The sequence below is a fragment of the Solanum dulcamara genome, chromosome 2 (assembly GCF_947179165.1).
Source record: "Solanum dulcamara chromosome 2, daSolDulc1.2, whole genome shotgun sequence".
Taxonomy (NCBI): Eukaryota; Viridiplantae; Streptophyta; class Magnoliopsida; order Solanales; family Solanaceae; genus Solanum; species Solanum dulcamara.
The window spans coordinates 83,117,392-83,141,303 of record NC_077238.1 but is presented as its reverse complement, the minus strand read 5'-3'; the positions used below and the strand labels follow the sequence as shown (position 1 = coordinate 83,141,303).

The 23,912-nt window shown below is 31.5% G+C and overlaps 4 protein-coding genes across 4 annotated transcripts; 1 reads left to right on the top strand and 3 right to left on the bottom strand.

Annotated features, from left to right (window-relative positions):
* Positions 1-627: 627 nt before the first annotated feature.
* LOC129879218 (U-box domain-containing protein 25-like) lies at positions 628-2,187 on the bottom strand. The gene is made up of 2 exons (XM_055953512.1): positions 1,905-2,187; positions 628-1,775 (listed from the first exon to the last, which is right to left on the bottom strand). The coding sequence occupies exon 2, from the start codon at positions 1,705-1,707 to the stop codon at positions 661-663; it is 1,047 nt and encodes a 348-aa protein (XP_055809487.1). The 5' UTR covers positions 1,708-1,775; positions 1,905-2,187; the 3' UTR covers positions 628-660.
* Positions 2,188-5,052: 2,865 nt separating this feature from the next.
* LOC129881180 (SAL1 phosphatase-like) lies at positions 5,053-11,056 on the top strand. The gene is made up of 8 exons (XM_055955565.1): positions 5,053-5,341; positions 7,060-7,135; positions 7,418-7,491; positions 8,291-8,496; positions 8,903-9,113; positions 9,202-9,300; positions 9,413-9,566; positions 10,698-11,056. The coding sequence occupies exons 1-8, from the start codon at positions 5,057-5,059 to the stop codon at positions 10,859-10,861; spliced, it is 1,269 nt and encodes a 422-aa protein (XP_055811540.1). The 5' UTR covers positions 5,053-5,056; the 3' UTR covers positions 10,862-11,056.
* An 84-nt stretch (positions 11,057-11,140) lies between these two features.
* On the bottom strand, positions 11,141-15,423 carry LOC129881179 (2-oxoisovalerate dehydrogenase subunit alpha 2, mitochondrial-like). Its single transcript, XM_055955564.1, has 9 exons — positions 15,069-15,423; positions 13,989-14,123; positions 13,606-13,788; positions 12,642-12,799; positions 12,429-12,528; positions 12,198-12,309; positions 11,967-12,106; positions 11,665-11,850; positions 11,141-11,463 (listed from the first exon to the last, which is right to left on the bottom strand). Exons 1-9 carry the CDS (start codon positions 15,288-15,290, stop codon positions 11,296-11,298), a joined length of 1,404 nt encoding a protein of 467 aa, XP_055811539.1. The 5' UTR covers positions 15,291-15,423; the 3' UTR covers positions 11,141-11,295.
* A 2,950-nt stretch (positions 15,424-18,373) lies between these two features.
* On the bottom strand, positions 18,374-20,567 carry LOC129879202 (NAC domain-containing protein 104-like). Its single transcript, XM_055953511.1, has 3 exons — positions 20,328-20,567; positions 19,240-19,517; positions 18,374-18,651 (listed from the first exon to the last, which is right to left on the bottom strand). The coding sequence occupies exons 1-3, from the start codon at positions 20,494-20,496 to the stop codon at positions 18,490-18,492; spliced, it is 609 nt and encodes a 202-aa protein (XP_055809486.1). The 5' UTR covers positions 20,497-20,567; the 3' UTR covers positions 18,374-18,489.
* Between the last annotated feature and the right edge of the window lie 3,345 nt (positions 20,568-23,912).

Here is a 23,912-nt window from a genome sequence, read left to right as displayed (position 1 = left end):
TTTTATTTTTGCTGGATTGGCATTTAATTTATTGCTAAATAATAATATATAAGTTAATTATTCAGAATTTCTAAAGCAACTTCATTCAAAGTCCTGAAAATATTAAATTAACAGATATTTAATGAACTTAGATATTTTAGTCACAATACTTTCTATTATAATAAAAATATATTTAAAAAAGAATTTGTAATATATTGTCAAAATAATTATCATTTTGTATATTAAAGTAAGTCTAACTCTATACACAATGTAACATAATGAAATTCTATCCTAATAACACATTTGTGAACTATTTATCTTGTGAGAACAAAATTTTGGTTTGTCTTTGATATTATAACTGAAATATTAAAAAGTGCCTTAAAATCTTGCATATTTTCTTCCTAAAAAGATGGCTTTTTCAAATAAGTTAATCTTGAATTTTTTATATCCATTCATCTCGTGCAAAGTTTGTGTTATAAACCATGCCTCTTTTTCAAAAGATTCTTTGGCCTGAGATGAATTTATTTAACTAGAGAGGTCATCATCAATGAGAATTCGAGTTGTTGATTGAGTGAAGCGATGTTATAAAAAAAGAAGCTAAATATATATTTTTAGATATAATTTTGATAACAAAGATAAAAGAGCATATCAGCTGTAAAATCATGTAATAATGTAGAAGACTCATTTTTGGTCCCCATTGCACATGGATCTCAACAACTTGAGCAACATTCTAGCCTTAGTTTTAGTCCTTTCACTACATTGGCTTTGAAGTAGTAACAACAACTTAGTCAAAATTCCACAACAAATAGCTTCTTCCCTAGCATTCATGAAATCTTGACACAAAATGATTAAACAATTCATTGCACTTTCACTTGCTTCATTATCTGATGACACTCTAAATACCATCTTCACAATTTCACTAACACCATTTGGATGATCCAAAACATCCTCTTTTGCACTTTCTACAACTAGCAATGTCTCAATTGTTTTCATTGCCATAACTAGTGCAAATAAGCTTTTATATTGACACTTGGGAGCATTCACAATGAATGTTATCAATGCATTAACTGTATTTTCCTTTGCTATAACTTCACAATTCTGTTCAAGAGAAGATAATGCTGAGAGAGCTTTGATTGATTCTTCATAACCATCTACTTTGTTCTCAATAAGATGAACAAGTTCTTGAATAAGAATCTTGGATTTACCCAACATAACTAAAAGTTCCTTTGATTGTATGGATGATGAAATTGCCACTATGAAGTGACACAAGCTTTTCTTGATGATAAAAGTTCCTTTCTTGAGCAAAATCAAGAAGTTTGTGAACTTTGATTCATCTTCTTTGAGCATGTTAAGAGTTCCCAAGTCACTAAATGGCAACAATTTCAATCCACAAACTAATGCTTTCTCCACAAACATGAAATTTTCTTCAAAATTTGAACTTTCCAAGGCTAATTCAAGAATCATTTGGAAGAAATCTAGCTGAATCAGGGGACAGTTTTCGAAAGGCAGATCTTTTGATAAAGCAAGAACTTTATCTAGTGCTTCAACTTTTGTCTCCAATGTAGACTCCTTTGACTGAAGATTGTGTTTGAGAACAACAAATGAATCATCAAATGTTTGAAAGTAATCAAGATCATAACCATGGCTGCAATTAATTTGAAGCCATTGATCAATCAAATGGCGAAGGGTGGTGTTTGGAACAATAGAAGAGTCATGGAGTTTCTGCATTGTGACAGGACAAGTTGAATTCCCACAAGATAACCATTTTTCAATGCTGGATCTATCATATGTTTGGCCTGTGCATAAAGTAACTGGATCTTTAAACAAATCTAAACTTATTGGACACCTAAACAAGATAGGAACTCCAATTTCAGGCTCCTTCATTGAAAAAAAAACAAATTCAAGAATCAAGTAAAAATGAAAACCTGGAAGTGGGATTTTAGTTTATCTCCAAAGGGTATGTGTAGAAATGACAAGAGAGTTGGAACATTGTAAGTCAATAAAGATCAAAACTTTTCTTGAGCATGTCAGATTATAAAAACCAATCCTTATGGTCTATTTGTAGATTCAAGAAAGTTGAAAAAATAGTGGAAGAGTAGGCCAAAGATAGTGAATTTGAAGTGGAACAAAGCACATGAAAATGAGGAGTCGTAGGCCAAATGTGAGAAGAGAACAAAGAGATACAAAACACAAGAGTTGGCCAAAAAGGAGTAGGCCTTATCTAAGTAAAGCAAGAAAGATTGGTAGATTGCAACTAATGGTATTGAATAATTTTAGTAAGAGAGAGTGAGTGGGACCATTTTTTTGTCTTTTTTTTTGGCAATAGATCAACACTACAGTCAAACTGACCCACCCAAAAAAAATAAAACACTCAATCAAAAAGTTCATGTCTTTGAACTTTGAATCCCCTCAAATTATACTTGTTTGAATATGAAAGATGTGACACCTCCTTTACCACAAAACCAAAAAAATAAAATATTGATTATTTGAAAAAAGAATAAACAAAAGGAATCTCTTTGTCTGCATACTTATGGATTATTATTAGTTATTTGATATTTGAAGCTTTGATCAGATTAATTTGAATTCATACCACATAAATTCATCAGATTAATTTGCTCTTTTTTTTTCTTAAATAACTATATATCTTTTTCTTTTTTTAATTATTAATGTGTGATTTTATTCACACATTTAATACTACCTGCTTACATGAATTTAATTTTGTCGCTTAGTGATAATTTTGCTATAGCACTTAAGACTCGTTTGGTATGAGAGATAAGATATAACTAATTTTTTTATTAATTTTAAAATGAGTTTATTTCATATTATTTTTTCTATTATGTTCTAGAATACTTTGGGCAAAAAGAGTATTTGTAGGTGATAGTCCAAATGTAATTATCTTCTTATAAGTTGGGTATAAAAGCTACTACTAATGAATGCAAAAACGTAGTAGATTTTAACTTTGACATTCATGTATCAAAATTAAAATTGAATGTATCCATAATTTAATCAAAAGGAAGAAAAATAAGTAACTATGTTATAATAAACAACTACCCTATTTCAGTATATTTTTGACTGGCCAAACAAGGCATATTGTTTTTTCCCTTGGTCAAAGTGCAACAACTCCAGCTAATTTTTTTTTTTTTTTTTTTGCATAACATAAAGTGAGTAGAGTACATGATTATATTAATGGGTCAGTGGTGACTATAATAGTCAAATACAAAACATGTGCAGTTGTGCACATCCTATGATCTTAGTTTAAGTACATAAACTCTAATCACATACACAGATTCAAGATTTGGACTTATTAGTAAAAAAAAATACATTTTTTTGATGTGAGTTCCTACCTATCTATATTGTACTATAATAACAATTTTTCAGTTCCAAACAGATTAGATCGATTATATAAATATATCGCTTCATATCATCATGTAAATAAATTGTTATTATTAAAAGTTATTTAACAAATTTAAAACTTATTCTCAACTAGCAGATATATATTACCTAATTATATGAATTGTTTTTATTCCTTTGTGTCTTACCTAGTTATACCAAGAATGTGCATGTAGGTATTTTGAACAACTCAATTTTATGTAATTTTCGATTAACTTCATCCTCTACTTTTTTAACCTTTTTATTTACCATTAGTTTCATATCTACGGATCAATACATCTTCATAAGTCTACGTATAACATGTTCAAACTATTTTCAATGTATACTACTAGCACCTTATAGCTAAACATACTCATATATATTATATATATATATTATTTTGTTTGTCACCCATGTATATACAACCTTAGCTGAAAAGCAAATTGTTTAAATTGACAACTCTTAATTATAGAATAATTAATGTTAAAGGCAAAGTTGAAAAAAGATAATTAATTAACTCTTAATCATTTAAATTGATAACTATTTTGGAATAAATATTTTTAATATACATGACAATTAATATGGACGATGAGAGTAAGTGAAGTGGCACACAAACCTTTTTTTTTTAGTTACTTCGAAATATTAATTATTAAAAACCTAGGATAGAGTAATATTATTACAAAATGCCTAGGGAATTGTAGTGAAAAAGATAATTTATATTTAGCCCTAAGATCTATGAGATTAGTAATAATATATTTTATAATTTAAGAACTTGAGCATAATGTTTGGCCTCAACTTAGAAATTGATAAATATTATTCTTTAATATTCATGTGGGACAGAAAAGCAGGAATAGCTCCTTGGTTTACGAGTAAAAATGTTGTTTTATGAAATGTGCAGTCTAGTTAAGTTCCATAAGTATGACTTATTTGAATGAAAAATTATTTAATTATACTGATGTAAGAAAAATAATCAAGGAATTAGATTCCCTCCCTAATACAACCAAAAATGCTTTAAATAATAATAATGATCACAATGATTGATAATAATAATAATAATAATAATAATAATAATAATAATAATAATAATAATTTTTGTTTGAATTTTATATCAATTTATTTGATTTCCGATTTAAATTACCGCTTGGATATAGTTATTTAGGCCTATTTTGGACGTAACTATTAGGCCCTATTATTTCAAAGTTACAAGCCCAAAACCCTTCTAAAACATAGCAAGCCCATTCATGCTTCTTTTTTCTTTTATTTACATTTTTGAGATAATATATGGTTGAAGTAGAAGTAATTTGGATATGAAAAATTAGAATTTTGCTGAATAATAATAATATATTCGGTGAAGTCTCACAAATAAAGTATGTGAATGATAAAATTTATGTAAATTTTACTCTTATCTTACTGAGATGGAGAGACTATTTTAAAAGACAATAGACTCAAATAATGTTAAAAAACTGATTGTTCAATTTATTTTAACATTTTTTTTTAAAGATCTCGAGATCTCAAATTTTCAACACTCCAAAGACAAAGACAGTGACAACATTTTGAGGTTTTGAAAGATTAAAGAATTTAAGATTAAATATCTTAAGGAAAAGATTAACTTTCAGAAGGGTGATTGATTGGTTATATTACACTTTGTGCTAATATTTTCATTTTATACAAGAAAAATAAGTGGAGTTTTGTATACTATTTCTTTTTTATGTTTAATAAATTTTACACAGTGGCCAAAGCAAATAAGCCCATTTTGCCAGCAACTCCAAGAATGGAAATGGCTATTTCCACATTATCATCTGGAACTATAAATTCCTTGACACGAAAAACCCTGCCATTGTTAACAACAAAAAATACAAAACCCCTTTTCTCCTTTTCTCTTTGTCTCACTCTCAAAGCATCTAAATCAACCTTAAGAGCTGTTTCAATGTCGTACGATAAAGAACTTGCTGCTGCCAAGAATGCTGCTTCTCTTGCTGCTCGCCTTTGTCAAGTACAAATCTTTGCCCATTATTTCAGTTTGTTTTTGAGTCAAGTACAAATCTTTGCCCATTATTTCAGTTTGTTTTTGATGTTTGTGTTTAAATTTGTGTGAATTGTAATTGTGGAATGGAGAAAGCTCCTATCTTTTTGATAAATATGCTTTTTATTATCTATAAAAGGGGGTAAGTTGTTCTTGCTTTTATTACCCTTGATAAGGGGCGGAGCCAGGTAGAGCCGAGGGGTTCATCTGAATCTCCTTTGGCTGAAAATTAACCTGTTTATACATGGTTACGAGTATTTTTTAGGTATTTAGTTGATGTTGAAACTCCCTTCGACTTCTTTGTGTGTTTAATTTTCATATTTTGAACACCCTGAGTGTAAATTCTGGCTCAGCCACCAGATATGGTAGTATGAAACATGAAATTTTAGATGTTTTGGGAGATATAAACATATACTGGATAGTTGTGTCATCAGTTATCAGATTGTTATCAATAAATTATTTTACATCTTAGGTCGTTAGTTGTATACATAAGAGATTGAGAGTTCTGATGATGAATATATCGGATGAAAAGCATGGTGGGAGTGGTGAACAGGCTTTAGTTTATCTTCAAGAAAGTGAAAAACTTCTTTCTTTGTATTAGAATTGGGGTGGGATGTTTCTAGTACATTAGATTTTGGGGTTCGTCATGTAAAAGTCCATTTGTATCCAATGCTTGAATGTGGAAATATTCCATATGACTAAAATAGGACATTAAAGAAGCACCCTTTTGAATTTTATAAAATGTCGGATAGAAGTTCTTGACTTGATGTATTTTGAGGTCGATGGAGCTATTTTGAAATTAAGTTAGTGATTTGGAGTCTTTTATATTAGATGTTCTGTTTCTTTTTCGTCTCGGCAAGATTCTGCTTCCCAAGCATTAGATATTGGGATCTGCCTTGTAAAAGTCAGACTAAAATAGACACTGTAGAAGCAGCCCTTTGAATTTTATGAAACTGTCCGATAAAAGTGCCTGCAATGGGAAAGCACTAAACTTGATCTATTTTGAGGTCGACGGGGCTATTTGGAAATTAACTTAGTGAACTTGGAGTCATTTACATTAGATTTGCTGTATCTTTTTCGTTCTGTTTTTCTTGAATATCTTTTACAGTAAGGAGATTTTGTATCTAAGATACTAATATGCTAGAAAAGGGTGGATTCATTCTTTTAACTGGTCTAATGAAAGGTTCAAAATTTGAGTGACTCATTTTTCTGGTTGGTTTGGATTAGTTTTAGGAAAGGGAATAGCCCCCAGTGGGAACCCTTCTAACTCATTAGAGTTAAGTAATAAAGATTTTTCCTTCATGTATGCTGCAGATGGACCTAGAATGGTTTATTATGTTTTTTCTGTCACATTTCCTCTTCTTCTTACCAATTCTGCATAAAAGAAACAACCTTTGATATTCACCTTATATCCCTTTAAGTCTTTGAACTACTACCAGACCATTACCTATCAATATCATGAAACCTTTCTAACTGTACAATTACTAGCATTCAATGCTTCCAAAATGCTTCAATGCTTTTTGTAATTTCTTTGCGTGGGGGGAGGTCTTGTTCATGGCATTCACTCTTTCACTAGAAGGTGTCTATTTCATTTGATATTATGTTTAAACCGGATTGATTTATTTTGGTATATTCAACTTGGCAATTTCTTTATGTAGTTCAGCTAACATTTCCTGTATTTTCTGCAGAAAGTCCAAAAAGCACTGTTGCAATCAGATGTTCAATCAAAGTCTGACAAATCTCCTGTGACGGTGGCTGATTATGGTATATTAATATAACATGCTTCCATGCTAATGTTAAGATTTCAAAAGAGAGAACAAAGATGCCATGTGCAGGGACCAGTCTATCTCCTTTGACATCTCGTTCCGTTCGCTCTATATATGTTCCACCTCCCCTGTTTCTCTCTCATGGAGCAAGATGCTTCTCATTGCTGCATTAATGATACTGATGTTCTGAAACAAATATACATTTTTTGTTTGTTATCATGTTGATGGAGCCTTGCAATTTATTCTCTCCTTTTGAAAATGCCTCACATTTGATTATCAGGCTCACAGACCGTGGTTAGCGTTGTTTTGCAGAAAGAGTTGGGTTCTGCTTCATTTTCATTAGTGGCTGAGGAGGTAATGTTTGAACTCTTAGCTGTTTAGTCCATGTTGTGCCTACCTTCATTGTTTCCAATGAAACCTTGGAAAGATTTTCTGAAAAGTTGGACATTTTCAACAAAGAACGATTTGTGCATAGTCAAGGTATTATTTTGAAGGAAAAGAAGGCAAAAAATAACAAAAAAGACGTTAACAATTCTTTCAGCTAATAAAGGAACATATAGTAGATGCCTTTTCTCGGAATTCTTCATAGCATCTTCATGGTCAGAAATCACACATAGCACCTCAGTAGCTCAACTAGTCCAATTTATTCTGGGCATAACGGCCTCAAACCTAAGTGACGAGTTGATGTATGAAGTTCTGCATATTCTTCCTGGGGCACAATACGAGTGAATCAACGCAATAGCGGAAAGATGGTCACGGACCTCATAGTTACATCTTTTGACATTTCATGAAATTAAAGCAAATGAAAGCTCTCGTCTTTTAACTTATTCTCTCCTCCATTTCCCTTGAAACATAACCAACTAATACGTTTGATTTGATGAGCTTCTGTACTTCTAATAGCTGATGATTTCTTAAAGGAAAAATCCAGAGAGCTCATAGCAAAACAAAGTACTGGGTTTGATATCTTAGGAAATACTTGTCGTTGTCATTACCAGTCTGCCTCTGTTTTATGTGGTGTTTCCTATTCTCTTAAATCATTTCTGCTTTGCAGTTTGTTATGTATCTTGGCATATTCATTTCCCCATTTCGTTGGAAAATGTATGTTCTTTGCATCAAACTAAAGGATGGGAGTTCTAAATCTAAGTTTCTATAGGACTCTGGAGACCTTCGTAAAGAAGAGGGAAAAGTAACATTACAGCGTATCATGAAGCTTGTCAATGAAACACTTGCTAGTGATGGAACATATGGTAATTCCCCATTATCTGAAGAAGATGTCCTTGTTGCCATTGATAGTGGTAGATCTGAAGGGGGTCCTTCTGGTCAGCACTGGGTGTTGGATCCTATTGATGGTACTAAAGGGTGAGTGGAAATAAGATTTTGTATGTCAGTGTTTGCAAGATATGACTGATTAACCTCAGTATAATTGGTAAATTATCTTAAACCAGGCTGACACCATAAGCCAAAATGTGAATTAAGTTTGTGGTGGCTCTCCTTTTCTCCTTACCCTACCATGAATTCGGTTGCTTGTACATTTGATATTGCCGAGCTATGCTTACACTAACCAGTGAATTTATGCCGTTACTGCTTATTGTCAAACTCAACTAATTACCGGGATGTGCCACTTTTTGGTTGATATAGAACTCTCTATCTCACATGTTTGATTCTTTACTATATGTCTATGTTGTAACTTTTGCTTCTTTGATTTCAGAAAAGTTTTTACAAAACATATTTATGAGTTTCTCAAAAGGTCTTAATCTTTCTGCAGGTTTCTGAGGGGAGACCAATATGCAATTGCATTAGGACTACTAGATGAAGGGAAGGTGGTTTTGGGCGTCTTAGCCTGTCCAAATCTTCCATTATCTTCTCTTGCCTCCCACAATCCACAGGATGATCAAGACAAAGTTGGTTGCCTTTTTTATGCTCAAGTTGGTTCTGGAACTTATATGCAGTCTCTTGATGGCTCTACGCCAATAAAGGTTCATGTTCTGAGTATTTTGCAATTTTCTCTAACAACTTCAACATTTGTATCTCTAATCAGCTGATAGGTTGCTCTACTGCCTTCAGGTGCATGTAACTGATTTAGACAACCCTGAAGAGGCATCTTTTTTTGAATCTTTTGAAGCAGCACATTCTTTGCATGACCTATCTAGCTTGATAGCAAAGGTATGAGTTCTCTTTCAACGTTTCTTTTTTGTTTTCTCTTAATGCGTGCGACTTTTCTCATTCCATCCTATTGCATATGTGAATGAGGTCCCTATTCTTCATTTATAAACAGAAACTTGGTGTAAAAGCCCCCCCAGTTCGAATAGACAGCCAGGCAAAGTATGGTGCTTTGTCCCGTGGAGATGGAGCAATATATCTGCGGTTTCCTCATAAAGGCTACCACGAGAAGATATGGGATCATGCGGCGGGATATCTTGTTGTTGCAGGTCCATAATATGATTTCTGCTTTCTAAATTAACATTTCGCTTTTGCTTCACTTGTATCGTTATTTCTCATCAGTATTCATGCTCAGAGAATCTATGATTTTAACGAAGAGCTGAGCTTAAGGAATTTGATTTGCAACTGCTGGTACTTTATGATAGCAAGAAGCTATAGTATTAGTACCCTCAATTAAAGAGAGAACCTTGAACTCCAAGAGATGGCAGATCTAGAAAAACACATTATTCATACAGCAATTATACACAATTCACTAGAGGTCCTGAACAACATTACAAGGGTGTCAAGCATAAAAGCAACTTTCTGCCTCTTGCTCGAGAGATAGGTTAAGAGTCTCCTTCTCAAAGTTCCAACTCATTTTTCATATGAGAGATCAGGTCACCCTTTTAGTGGCAGATCTCATTGTGTAGTTTGAATCCTCTTGTCCACTTTAGTACTCTACAACTTTCTCCTGCTCTTTTCATCAGTTTCGATGCTTTCTCTTGGCCTTGCCTACGAATACCCCGCCACTTGAGGACTCCCTTTTATCCAGGATCCTATCGAACTTCATTAAGATAGTCATCAATCCTTGAAAAGTATCTCCTAATTCAAGCTAAACTCTCAATAATGCGTTAGTCCATGCCATTGAGCAATGGAAAGCTATATTTTTTTTTGTATCTGGGCATAAAGCCTGTATCAGCTATATGATTGATTTTTCATTTGAAGTTAATGACACAAAGATATCTTCCATCTATCTATCAGACCCCTTGGAGATGCTGTACACAGAATTATTAGATGAATGCTCAAATTCCTTTTAAGCATTTTGCTCACTTGGCAACGATCACCTTATTGAGCAAGTTTTGAACTTCAAAATATCATATAATTGAGATTCTTTGAATGTGCTAAATTAGAACATCTTATAAAAAAATTAGCTCCTCTATATAGGCTTTAAGTGCATGGGATTTGTCGGTTGGAGACAGGTTTGAATCCAAATATCTGATAAAATTTAGCTACTTTGCATGGACCAAAGTGGTTTAAGATTTTCTGCTACACATTATATTTTAATCATTCTTGGCCACTTGTTTAATGGTTAAGCTAGCATCTCTTTGTTAATCATAAGAAATTTGTCATCTAATTTGCAGAAGCTGGAGGTGTTGTCTCAGATGCTGCAGGAAACCCCTTGGACTTCTCCAAGGGAAGATACCTTGATTTACACGAAGGCATAATCGTTACCAATCAAAAGCTGATGCCTGCTCTCCTTAAGGCTGTTAAAGAATCTTTGAATGAGAAAGCTTCATCCTTGTGATGATCAAACCAATAACAATAAACTGCAGCTATCTTAGTGTAGTGCCCAGAATGTTGTACTGGCAGCTGCTCATTTTCCCCTGTTCTCCTACACATTTCTGATATTATTTCAACTCTTTGATTTGTAATCTCAACTCAGCTTTGATAAATATTTTGTAGTTCTCTTGTTATGTTAATTCAACTTTGATTAACATTATGTAGTTCTCTTGTTATGTGTTTTATGGCGATTCCAGTTTTGTCATTCTAGTATATCAGGATCTTGTCCTAATTGCAATGCTGGTTGATGCTGGAAGATCATTAGAAAACGAATGTCCCACGTTAATTAGCAAATCAGATTCTGGGGACAAGATTTGTACAGATCGAAGACGTTGATAACCAATTAGTATTTTCCTTCTGAGACAACTTTGCTAGTTACATTAATTCAGTTAATATCAACTAGAAAGGAACATCAGTAGGATAATCCTGTGGATGTCTTCTGATTGTTTCACGAATAGACATTTCCTGTTCTTGGAGGTTGGTTGGACAAACATCATATACATCTGTAAATACATCCTTAATTGGGGGCTTCTCTTGTTTTTCTGCAACTTGAATGGCTTGCAATACCTGTAGCAAAGCAGACTTCAGAAAACCAACAGTTTGAACCGGCCAAATGAAGTTCTTACTGGTCCATGTTGCTCGAGTTAAGTCCATCTCAGTCTACTATGACAACTTAGTTTTCCTAGCACTGTAACTTGTCTACTCTAGAAATACTTCGTTAGATTTCTGCTCTAGAAAGCTATACATGCAACGACGAGAAGAATTTACCTGCTTCCTGATATTACTGCGAAGTTCGGATTCAACCTGAGAGTTCAACCAGCCTTCCCTTTCAATCCATTTCCTAAATCTGCTTACAGGGTCTCTTGCTGTTCTCCACCATTCGATTTCGTTAGCTGGACGATATTTGGTTGAGTCATCTGAGGTTGAATGATGTCCTGCTCTATAAGTAAGAGCCTGTTGAACATAAAAGAAGCACTTAACAACACTTCCAAAACTAGCAACAACAAAAAAAAAGACAGGTGATTCCCGCTGTCTACTAAGCCTCAGTCCCAAACAAGTGTGCAATTTACCTCAACAAGAACAGGTTTATGTTCATTAACAGCCATTTTTCGTGCCTCGTGGACAGCGGTGAAAACAGCAAGAGCATCGTTACCATCCACACGAATACTACGAATTCCATAGCCCTGTCCTTTGGTAACCACACCATCACCTAAGTAACCATAAATAGAAGAGAGTCTTCATCAGTAGCCAACTACATAACAGTAGCAGCAAATAATTGAGCAGCTAAGAGAGGCACCTACTTCGAAACTGCTCATTAACATGTGTGCTTATTGCAAAACCATTGTTCCGGCAGAAAAAGATAACTGGTGCATCTAACACGGCGGCAAAGTTTAGAGCAGCATGAAAATCTCCCTGAAATGAAATCAATGAATTTAACAGGAAGAAAAGCAACAAAATCACAACACGCCATCCCTTTCAATCATTGAGTTTGTTAAAAAGTTCATTATCCACAAGTTAGTTGAAACATATACCGTACTAGAGCCTCCATCTCCAAAATATACAATTGTACATGCATTTTTCGCGTCCATCTTTAGAGCATATGCAGCACCAACAGCATGTGGAAGCTGAGTACTGAAGCAAAATAACCACTTCGGTTCATCAATTATTTACATCATATATTGCCTTGGAAAGATGTTTGAAAATATCAAAATAGAAGTATCAGTACAAAAGCATGAGTATCTTACGCTACTGTTGATGCAACAGTAATATAATTGTGCTTATTAGATCCATAGTGGACAGGCATCTGCCTGCCTTTTCCATAATCGTTTTTGTTTCCAAACAACTGATTGGCGAATTCTTGAATGGTAAACCCTCTCCATAATAGAACTCCGGACTCCCTATACTGCAACGACAAAAAAGGAAAGCATTGACATTACAGGGCAAATCATTGGACAAGTGATACTCACAATTTGCTTATCGTCGTTAGGCTGAAACTGAAAATCTTAACCAAATATGCCTATGGTGGAGACAGGTGATCCGAGAATAAAGTTACATCTATCCAATCTTTCTAGAATTTGCGTAGTCAACTTTAAGCTGAAACTAAAAATCTTGACTAATTTGCTAAGCAAAATCCATTTTTTTGTTTTGCATAAACTTCCACTAATGTTGGAGAAAAGAAGTTTGAGGATTTATACTAGAAGAACAAAGCTAGAATATTAATAAATGGACACACAACACTAGAATCAAGTCATTTCAAAGAAACCTAACAGACATGATGCATAGAAGATAAAAATGATATATTCCCTTCCTCTTGAACTGAAAATGGAGAGTACAGTGTATCCAGCTCTGCCGGAGCATAGAATATTGGCAGAGATGCAGCCGATTCATGACTAGTGTAATTTGTGGAAACAATTCAAAATACCTCCCTACTCACTCGATGGAACTGACATAATCAACAAACTTCCTTTAGATAATTCAACAGCTCTTGTTTTAATCAACATTTTGGTAACAGCTAAAGGTCAAACGACAATACTCATGTTTCTTTCTGTTTTCACTAAAAGACATTATTTCGTTGGGAAGAAAGTCGATTTGGAAGTGTATTTTGGGGAAGTACATCTCTTCATATATTCCCTATCCCAATATTTGCATCTTTAGTTCAACAAAATGTGACTTTAGCAGATCAGAAGCGAGTTTATGTGCACGACTAACCTGTGGAAAGATGAAATCGTCCGTCTTAAGTGCAGCAGCTGATGCAATGTTGATAGCTTCTTCTCCAAGTGTGGTAACATAGAAAGATATTCGTCCTTGTCTTTGTGCTTCATAAAAGATTGTATCCATTGTTTGAAGTGTGACCATATCAGCATATAATTTCAATGCAACTTCCTTTTCAATCTGACCAAGATGAATACCCAATAAATATTCATCTGTTGAATCTTGATGCAAAGTTTGAGCAGCTTAAATGTCTATTAGATTAAAGGGGTAGCCCGGTGCACGTTTAATATGGGTTCGAGGAAGGGACGCACACCAAGAGGGGGCGATGTAGACAACCTACCTGATACAAGCATCAACAACAAAATGTCTATTTGGATTACCTGTGCAAAATTGCTAGTGATTGGGTAACCATCATCATCAAGGACCCGGTAGCAGTTTACTCTCTCCTCCCTTTTTTCAGAAATAAAGTTCAAATGTGAGGTGAATTTGACCTCACCTCCAGGGAAATTGAGGACCTAACATCAAGAGGAAAGTTTATGATCATGAATACTCAAAGTAGAATATATGCTGAAACTTACAAAATAACTGGTAAAGATCCTATTTTTTTTTCCTGCAAGTATACTAGTTAACACCAATAGAAAACTCATATACATGAGAGATTTAGTTCCTCCAGAACCAGGAAGTTTTAAGTTCAAATATTAGCAGAGCTAAAAAAACATTAGGCGATTTCTGTTCAAGCCTAGTGGGAGGTATTAGGTAGCTGCTGAAATTAGTCGAAGTGCGTGTAAATTAGCCCGGACACCATATGTTTTCTTTTTTATAAAAAAGTAGCTAAATGTGAAGGGACACACTTCTGACATATTTCTGAAAGTGGATACTATATACTTTTATCATTCAGACAGACATGTTCTCAAACACGTTTTTTCCATTTTCTTGAGGTTAGGTGCAACAGTTGTCCAAAAAAAACTCTTCTCAGATGAAAAAATATCCAAAGCAGTAAGGTTTTTTTTCCCCAAGATAAGCCAATACAGCTAGCACCATAACAAACCTTAATACTGTTACTATTAGTAGAAACAAAAAATTTAAGTGTTAAACTGATCCACTAGCAGCAACAATTCACCCACATACAAAAAGCCAATGACAAACAAGTACTTAATTTAGCAATAAGATGGTCACACAATTGACCACCTTTTAGTCTACATAGCTACGCCATTATACAATTTAACATGGTATCAGAGCAAATACCATCACTTATTACCAAAAATTGTGCACAGGAAGGGCATGTTGTAAAGTGTAGACAATAGGTAAGTAAATAATTAATCTTGAATAGTCCAAAGATGATTAATCAAAGTTAAAGAAAGATTATTATTTTTTGTTTATTGATTGTTAGAGCCGAAAAAAATAGAAACTTTAAGCAAGTAATATATGCACATTAGGAAAAAAAGAAATAAAAATCAAACCTTGGAATCATGATCAATACTGTGCATGGGATTCAACTGTGTTTGAGCTTTGGTTGATTCAAAACGAGAAGAGACAAAATGGGGATGATTTAAACCAAGAATTCGAAATGGGGTTCTCAGATTTGGTGATATAAGTGTATGATAATGATAAACAGAAGATAAAAATCCAATCCTGGGTTTCAAACAGATCAATTTTCTTGATTTTGACAAGAACAGAGCCATTCTGCCTCTGTTATCTTTTTGTGTGTGTGATATTCAAAAAAAAAAGGAAGGATTTTATTGGAGTTTTTGAAGATAAGAGAATGTCAACAGAGAGGTTTTAGCTTATGAAAATCAAAGAGTTGCATTGTTTGGGGATTCATATATTTTCTTGAAAAGAGGATATGGATCTTCCATAATATGACAAAATTAGTATTGACCTCATTTCACTTTGACACCTTTTAAGTTTGAAAGGAATTACACTTTCCCTCCTCAACTAATTCTTATTATCATATTTAACCATGAGATTAAGTGCAGAGCTACAAGTCCGCTTATGAATTCAATAGAGTTGTGTAGCTTCATCTATGCTTGGGACGAGTATATAGATGCTCCACCCGTTTCAATTTGTTTAAAATATATATATATATATATATTTTTTTTTGATAATTCTTTGATTTCAATTTTCTATATAAACCGTGAGATCAGGAGCAGAGCTACAAGTTTGCGTACGAGTTCAATAGAGTCGTGTAGCTTCGCCTCTACTTGGGATGAGTATATAGATGCCCCACCCGTTTTAATTTGTTTAAAAAAGAACGTCTTTTTCTTTTTCTAATAATTCTTTAATTTCAACTTTTCATCTAAACCGTGAGAGCAGGAACAGAGCTACAAGTCTGCTTACGAATTCAATAGAGTCGTGTAGCTTCACCTCAGCTTGGGATGAGTATATAGATGCTCCACTCATTTCAATTTGTTTAAAAAAGAACGTCTCTTTCTTTTTCTCAACTTTCTATCTAAACAGTGAGATCAGGAGCAGAGCTACACGTCTGCTTACGAGTTCAATAGAGTCGTGTAGCTTCGCCTCAGCTTGGGATGAGTATATAGATGCTCCACCCGTTTCAATTTGTTTAAAAAGAATGTATCTTTCATTTTTTGATAATTCATTAATTTTAACTTTCCACCTAATATATTTACAACTATAAGATTATATAATGATTAATCACTTTGACACCTTTTTAAGTTTGAAACATACTACACTTTACCTCCTCAACTAATTCTTATTATCATATTTAACCTTGAGATTAGGAGCGGAGCTACAAGTCTGCTTATGAGTTCAATAGAGTCGTGTAGATTCGCCTTGCTTGGGATGAGTAAATAGATACTTCATTCGTTTTATTTTTTAAAAAAAAGAAATATTTTTTTCTTTTCTAATAACTCTTTAATTTCAACTTATTACCTAACATATCCAAGATCATAAGATTAATTTTTTTTTGATATATTATATATATCTTTAGCTAAGATCACAAAATTTAAAAGTATTTCTTTATTTGTTTTATGAGTTACGACATACAAGATTAAAAAAGTGAAGTTACTTATAAATCGAAGGATACTTAATGGACTTAAAACCCGTTTGGATTGACTGAAAAAAATAGCTTTTAAATCAAAAAATTAAAAATTCAAACCTAAATGACTTATAAGTTAAAAAAATAAAAAGTAAGAAGAGTCCTACTTTTGATTTTTAACTTATTTTAAGTCATTTTTAAATTTGTCAAACATTCTTATAAGCTAAAATTGACTTAAAAGTTAGTTTGACCAACTTTTAAGAGTCTGTTTGGATGGACTTAGTTTAAGTAACTTATAAATTAAAAATTGCTTATAAGTTTTAAAAAAAAATAGGTGCAGCCCAACTTTTTTTCTGACTTATAAACTGTTTTCAACTTATAAGCTGCTTAAAATAAGTCTATCCAAACAAATCCAATTATTTATTGGGGCTTATCTTAAGCCCTAAATAACTTTAAGTTGGCTAGTCAAACACTCAAAAAATCGAAAACAGCTTATAAGTAACTTATAAGTCAATCCAATCAGGCTCTTAAAGGTCTCTACATTGAAATAATTATGATTTGGTCATGTTTATGTTGAAGTAATCTTAGAGGAATTAAGTATCAATGTAAATATATCAATGGGGATAGAAGAATCATAATTCTTTTGTTTAGGGAGCAAAATGAAATTAAACTGATTAATGTAAATATTAGTTTACTATAATAATCATTAATCCACATGGATAAGAAGAAGATCGTGGCAATTACTTGTTTTCTGCGTTATGCCCCTCCACGTTTGTTTCAAATGTACACGTTCGTCCCATCATTTTAACTATTTGTAGTCAATGCTCACAAAAATACAAAATTTCATTTTTTAAAAACTTCTGATATGCTAAGATTTCATAAAATTTAATAAGAGGTGGAGAGCAGATTTAAGTTATATACACGAACATATAATATATTATCAGTACGTATAATATAATTTCTTGTTATAGGAACTAATTAATATGTTTAAATTGTCAATATAAAAAGAAAACTAGAATTAAAAAAAAAATTCTAACAAATACATTTTGATTTTGATACTTGTGTACACGACAAGACATTCAGATTAAATAATTAAAAAAATATATAATTAATTTTTAAGTTAATCTCGAATATGAATTGATGTTAGATCGTTGGATGATTTAATGTATATATAACTAATACATTAAAATTCACAAAATCTGAAGTTAAAAGGAGTTCATTGACTATTTTTCCACTAATACTTGTATTTTTTAAAATCATTTATTTTTTTAATCTCAAAAATTTATTAATCCGATTAATTTTGAATTCTCAAGGAATGAATAAGGAAAAATCGCTCTCTATAATATAGGAAAACTAATTATAATTACAACAACAACAACAACAACAACAACCCAGTGAAATCCCACATCGTGGAGTCTGGGGAGGGTAAAGTGTACGCAGACCTGACTCCTACCAATGTAGGACGGAGGAAAACTAATTATAATTGCTCCTATTAAAACCCCACAGGTTATTTCGCGTAAATTTCATATTGGTTAATTTTCTTGTTAAATTATCCCATGCCAATAATGGATTGTTAGGGTCTAAGAAAAATATTCAAAATCGAGATACACAACATATAATTATATGAGAAACACGCTATGATATTACATAAATGTACATACAAATATATATGTAAAAGTATAATTATACGAAAAACCATATATATGTTAAAAGTATTACATTAATATTAATTTTATATCTACACATATTTACTTCAAAGACATTTATTTGAGAGACCATATAGATTTATAAGTCCATGCACACCATATGTATACATATATTAAATAGCTTCTAATAGATCTTTCAGATTTGATTCTTTTTTAGATTTCGCGTATAACAAAAGCTTAGTATATCGAGTTGTATGGGAAACTTATTTCCTCTTGTTCTTGTTCATCATCCAATGATAAAAAAACTTCATCCAAAGCTGAGAGCTCAACTTCATCATCATCACAATTTATCCCTTCAGAATCCTTTTTTGATTCATGTACTCTACATACAACCCATTCCTGAAAATATATATAAAAATAAAAATAAAAATTTGAAAAACATAAAATAATTAAAGATTCAAGGTAAAAAAATTCATTAATTCCAAGAGAAATGGTTTTATGACATGATATATACAAAATAAAAGTTTTCATTTTACCATTTATAGATTTTCTAATATCAATTTAGATGTTAATTTAACAATTCGGACTGGCTAATCAAATTTAATATTAATGACCTAAGGGAAATTTTGAAATTCTTCATTAAATTTTTGGAAACCTAAGTTACAACTTCCTATTATTCAATTAATTTTTATACAATGACAGTGTAAATAATTTTCACTTTCTCAAAATTATACAAAAGTATGGGAAGATTTTTATAATGTCTAAATAAAAATATAAGTTACGATCTATATGTTGCTCAGATTCTTCAAAAATATAGTTGTCACATCTGTATCAAATTCTCAAACAATATACATTATTTTTGAAGAAGAATCCGAGTGACATATATATATATATATATATATATATATATATATATATATATAATTTGAAACTTTAAATTAAATAAATCCTATGAGATAAGAATGAATTAAAGTAATATTTACTTACCAATAGCTTGTCATTTTGTCTCTTGTTGAAGGATTTAGAGAGGTGGAATTCTTCCATAATCCAATTGGTTTGTATTTGCTCATGAATAGTAGTAGTAGTAATATAGTACACAAAGTACTTCTTTGTTCCAATTATTTCTTCGTTTTGACCACAATGTTTGAGTATAATTGGCTCATTCATATTTAGTTCCTTCCAATATCCTCTTCCTGTAGCTCGATTATTATTTTCCTTCACTTGGCTGAAAAAATACCATTGGTTTTTGCTCCACAACGTCCTTTCTATTAATCAACCAAACATATAAAAATAACATTAGAAATTAAACCTTGCATAATATATGGGAGGGGAAGAAAATAATTAACTCCACTTTGATAGTATATTTACTGTTCTTAAGGAATTTAAGTCTCTTCACTTCGTTGTTGTTGGAACTGACAAAGAAACGAAATTCAAATTTTCCACAAGAATACATATCTTTTGTGTATTTTTAATTCCTTTCATGTCTATTGCCTGTCCATCCCAATTCTTGATTGATCCTCTAGGAACTTAAGTGGGATTAATCAATTTTTTATATGTAGATTAATTGAATTTTTATAGTGAAAAGGATATGAATAAGTTTAATTTTGTGGAATTTGTGCAAAGAATTAATATGAAACTTCATAACTTGTATGAAAACAAATAATATGAGCAGAGAACCTTGACACTGAAAATTTTCAATGAAATTAATAAAAGTTGGTCCAGAATATTAAACGTTTGCTATATACGGAATTTAGGAAAGAGTTGGACGGCCACAGGTATATTGTATGGAGTCTTACTCGACTATTTACGCCATTCAAAACTATGATCTCCTACAGTAACATTTATCAGTTACTCTAAAACTTTTCTTAAAATATAAGGATCAATCACTCGGAAGAAAAAAAAAAACACGATTGATGATATATAAATTAAAAAAATAATTAGTTTAGAGTAGGCTAAGTCAATAAAATCAATCAAAAAATAACAATAATTTCTTCTTGGGAGATGAGTCTATCTAATCAAAGGCAATTAAGCTAGCTAATCAAAGATTTTAATCAAAAAATAATATATGTACGTACCATTGAGTTGGCGAGGATCAGAAGAAGAAAAATCAATATGAGGAATATTGAAGGTCAAATTTGCAGCTATTTTACTTTTTAGATAATACAAAACAAGCTCTTCATCCGTTGGATCAAAACTAAATCCTGGTGGAAGATCACCAACCCTTTGACCATCCATCATCATCATCACTATATATCCAAATTTAAATATACTATATATTATATTATATAGGCTTCTTCTTTCTTCTTCTTGTTCTTGTTGCTAGCTAACTTAGGTTCTTTTTTAATTAGGGTTACTTTGGGAGTAACTTGATGATATATAATTAAAGAAGAGTTGAAAAATGTTGCTCTTTTCCTTATATAGATGAAAAATATTGTATACTAGTAACATAGATAGACCCCACACTACTCAATAGCAATTTTAAGTTATATGAAATTTTTTTACATTAACTATTATGTCATTCATATTTGATTATTTGCCGACAGGTAAATGTAATGTGATAATATATATATATAGTCATTTTGTGTTCTAATTTTCAATGAAAAATTAAGAATAATATATCTATAATGGACTATGAAATTAAATGGTGTTGATTAGAAATGAAGAGTGTGTGCGCAAGTGATGAAATTAAACGAGTTTTAAGTTTTCAAAGGCTGCTTTTCTAATTAATTAATTAATAAATAAAATAATATTATTAGAGAAATTTAGTCGTGAAGTTAGTGATATACATGTTATATAAATACATATATATAACATGTGGTGTGGAGTTCCTGATAAAAGCTTATAATACCATACGTATGAATATGATCCGCTATCTTTTTTCTCATTTTAACTATTTGGTGCTCGAAATTTACTGATCTAACTAATTTAAATTTACTTCACATAATAATTATTTGAAGAAAAATGCTCCCTCTAAAATCAAGGGTATTAAAAATCTCGTCTATCCCATCATATTCTATAATAATGGTGAATAGCATGATCTACATCTAATAACAAAATTTGGAAATTCATGAATTCCGGCTAAAGGTTTTTCCACCACAAATTAATAAAAATTTTGTACTATAAAACATAATCTCTCTCTTATTTTCCACTAAACTAACTCAATGAATTTATTTTTTTTCATGTTTATTTTTTCATATTTTGAATCGACGATAAAAAGTCATGGCTCACCTACTGTTAAAGATTTATGGTATACGTGTCGATTATAAATAAAAAATGGGGAATGGATAACGTTTCTTGAGAGTTCTTAGGCGGCTAGTAATCTTTATATTTTGCAAAAAGTGGATATATTTTTTTACTTTAATTTGAAGTAACTTCACTTACAAATAAAACATCTTTAAAATTGTTGTTTATTTCGTTTAATTCTCTTTAAAACTAAAAAAGAGTGAAGTGAATTCTATTAGGGTAAGCATCGTAGGGTTGATTAGCTTAATTAGTGGAATTAATGAAAAGTGAGTAGATGATGATGAAATGTGCACAAAAGTAGAAACTAACATTTTACGTGTGCAAATACAAATATGCACACGTAATTAAAAATGTTTTTTGAAAAGGAAAGCATGAAATTGATTTATGATAACTTTTTTTTTTTTAATTGTGTTCTCAATTTTTGGAACAGTCTAGGAGTCCTTGTAAGGGGAAACATCAATCATCATCAAAATTGAAAGCATACAACGTTCCAAATTAATTATTAAGTATTTGAATATATTAGAGATAATCAAAGAATGAAATATATAACTAGTCCATCTCCATTAGGCTTATTTGGAGATTAATGTGTTATCATATCATTCGAGTATATTAATTAGCTACCAAAGCCCACATGTCGGCTTCTTTTTTGCATCTTCTAGCTCTAAATAAAGTCTCTCATTGAGTTACCAACTTTAGTATCAATTGTTGAGCTAAATAAGCCAGTCCAAAGTCTTTCTCAACATGTGTCATACTCTTCGCTTTGAAGTTTGAACCAAATTCGACTATTTCTTACTCATAATATCTTACACCATTAAGAATATCCTATCCATTACATATTGATTCTTGCTCTTATCAACAATTAATATGAAATTTTATTCTCACAATTTATAATTAGACAAATCCCATATATTGCAAATGGCCACATAAAAGTGAAGTATTATTAATAAAGAAAAGCACAAATTAAATTGAACATGCTATAACTAGTTGAATTGTGTAGACATGCATTTTATCAGCATGAAATCACAATCACACTTGACCATGCTTTCCTCCAACGTAATAATATTATTTGATAGTATATAGTACATATATTATCCTTACCAACAAATTAATTTCAAATAGGAATTGATGGCTAGCTTTTTGTCCCATGCGTATATGTCTTTTTCTGATTAAAACTCATATAGTGATTGATGATTAAAGTTTGATGTGTATGTATGTGCTTCTCAAAAGAATACCAAAGTTTAGTTCCTTGGGACAGCAAAGCATGCACCTCTTCTTTCACTTTTTTAACTTTTTGTTTGATGTGAATTCTTGTAAACTACTCTATAACTTACACTTGTCAATGTTTAGGAAGAACCAAATTTAACATAACTTCACCATATGAAATTATAGTATCGTTTAAATAAACTAGAAACTATTTTTGTTAGACATATGTAAGATGTATTTTTTGTCATGACACTATTATTTTGTTATGGTGCATATTAATTATTACTATTTCTATCGTTTGAACAAAAGAAAAGGCCATTAATTCTATGAAGAATGGGGTAATTAAAATTAAGAGAAACCATTAATCATCTTGACTTTTTGTACAACCATAGATGTGACATATATACCTTACTTAATTCTTCAAAACATTTTGATTTGGATTATATATTTTCTAAGCATGGATTAATTGAACCTGTTTGACTGGGTTAATTTATGTTTTTAACCTTAGTTTAAAATAATATATATATATTATTTTTACTATGATATCACAAATTTAAATTTCAGTGGTGACAAAAAATATTAAGTGATTTATTTATATATATCCAATTCTTGATGTACATAATTATGATATCTGTGTCGGGGGAGATAGTAAATATTTTGTGGAAATAGTCGAATTGCGAACACCACAATTAGTGAAAAAATAATTTAAGAACTAATATAGAGAAATAAGTTTAATTAATTTTTTGACTTTGACCAAGTGGGAATGGAAGAATACAAGGACAAATTGACAGATTGGAAAATCTGATTGTATGTGTAGTGCATAATAATATTAACTTTTATTAAATGCACAATGAACAAACTTGACTTATAAATAGCATTATCATTTTGAATTTTTTTATAAATTAATCAAATCAAAAACATAAAATATACAACCATGAAAAATCTCCAAAGGGTATTTGGATTTGCAATATTTTTTATCATCTTAACAAATGTTATTGGAGCAAATATTGGTGTAAGTAAAATATCTTGCAAGGCCTTATGCAGACTTACATGTATAACTTCTGTTCAACCTGATTTTTGCAATGATGTATGCATGAAAAGATGCACAATTCATAGTGTTTATGAAGCTATGACTCATAACACTAGTTGTTATGAGCAATGCTCCAACACCACAGGTATAAATTTGTTCTCTATATATACGGTATAGTTTTTGA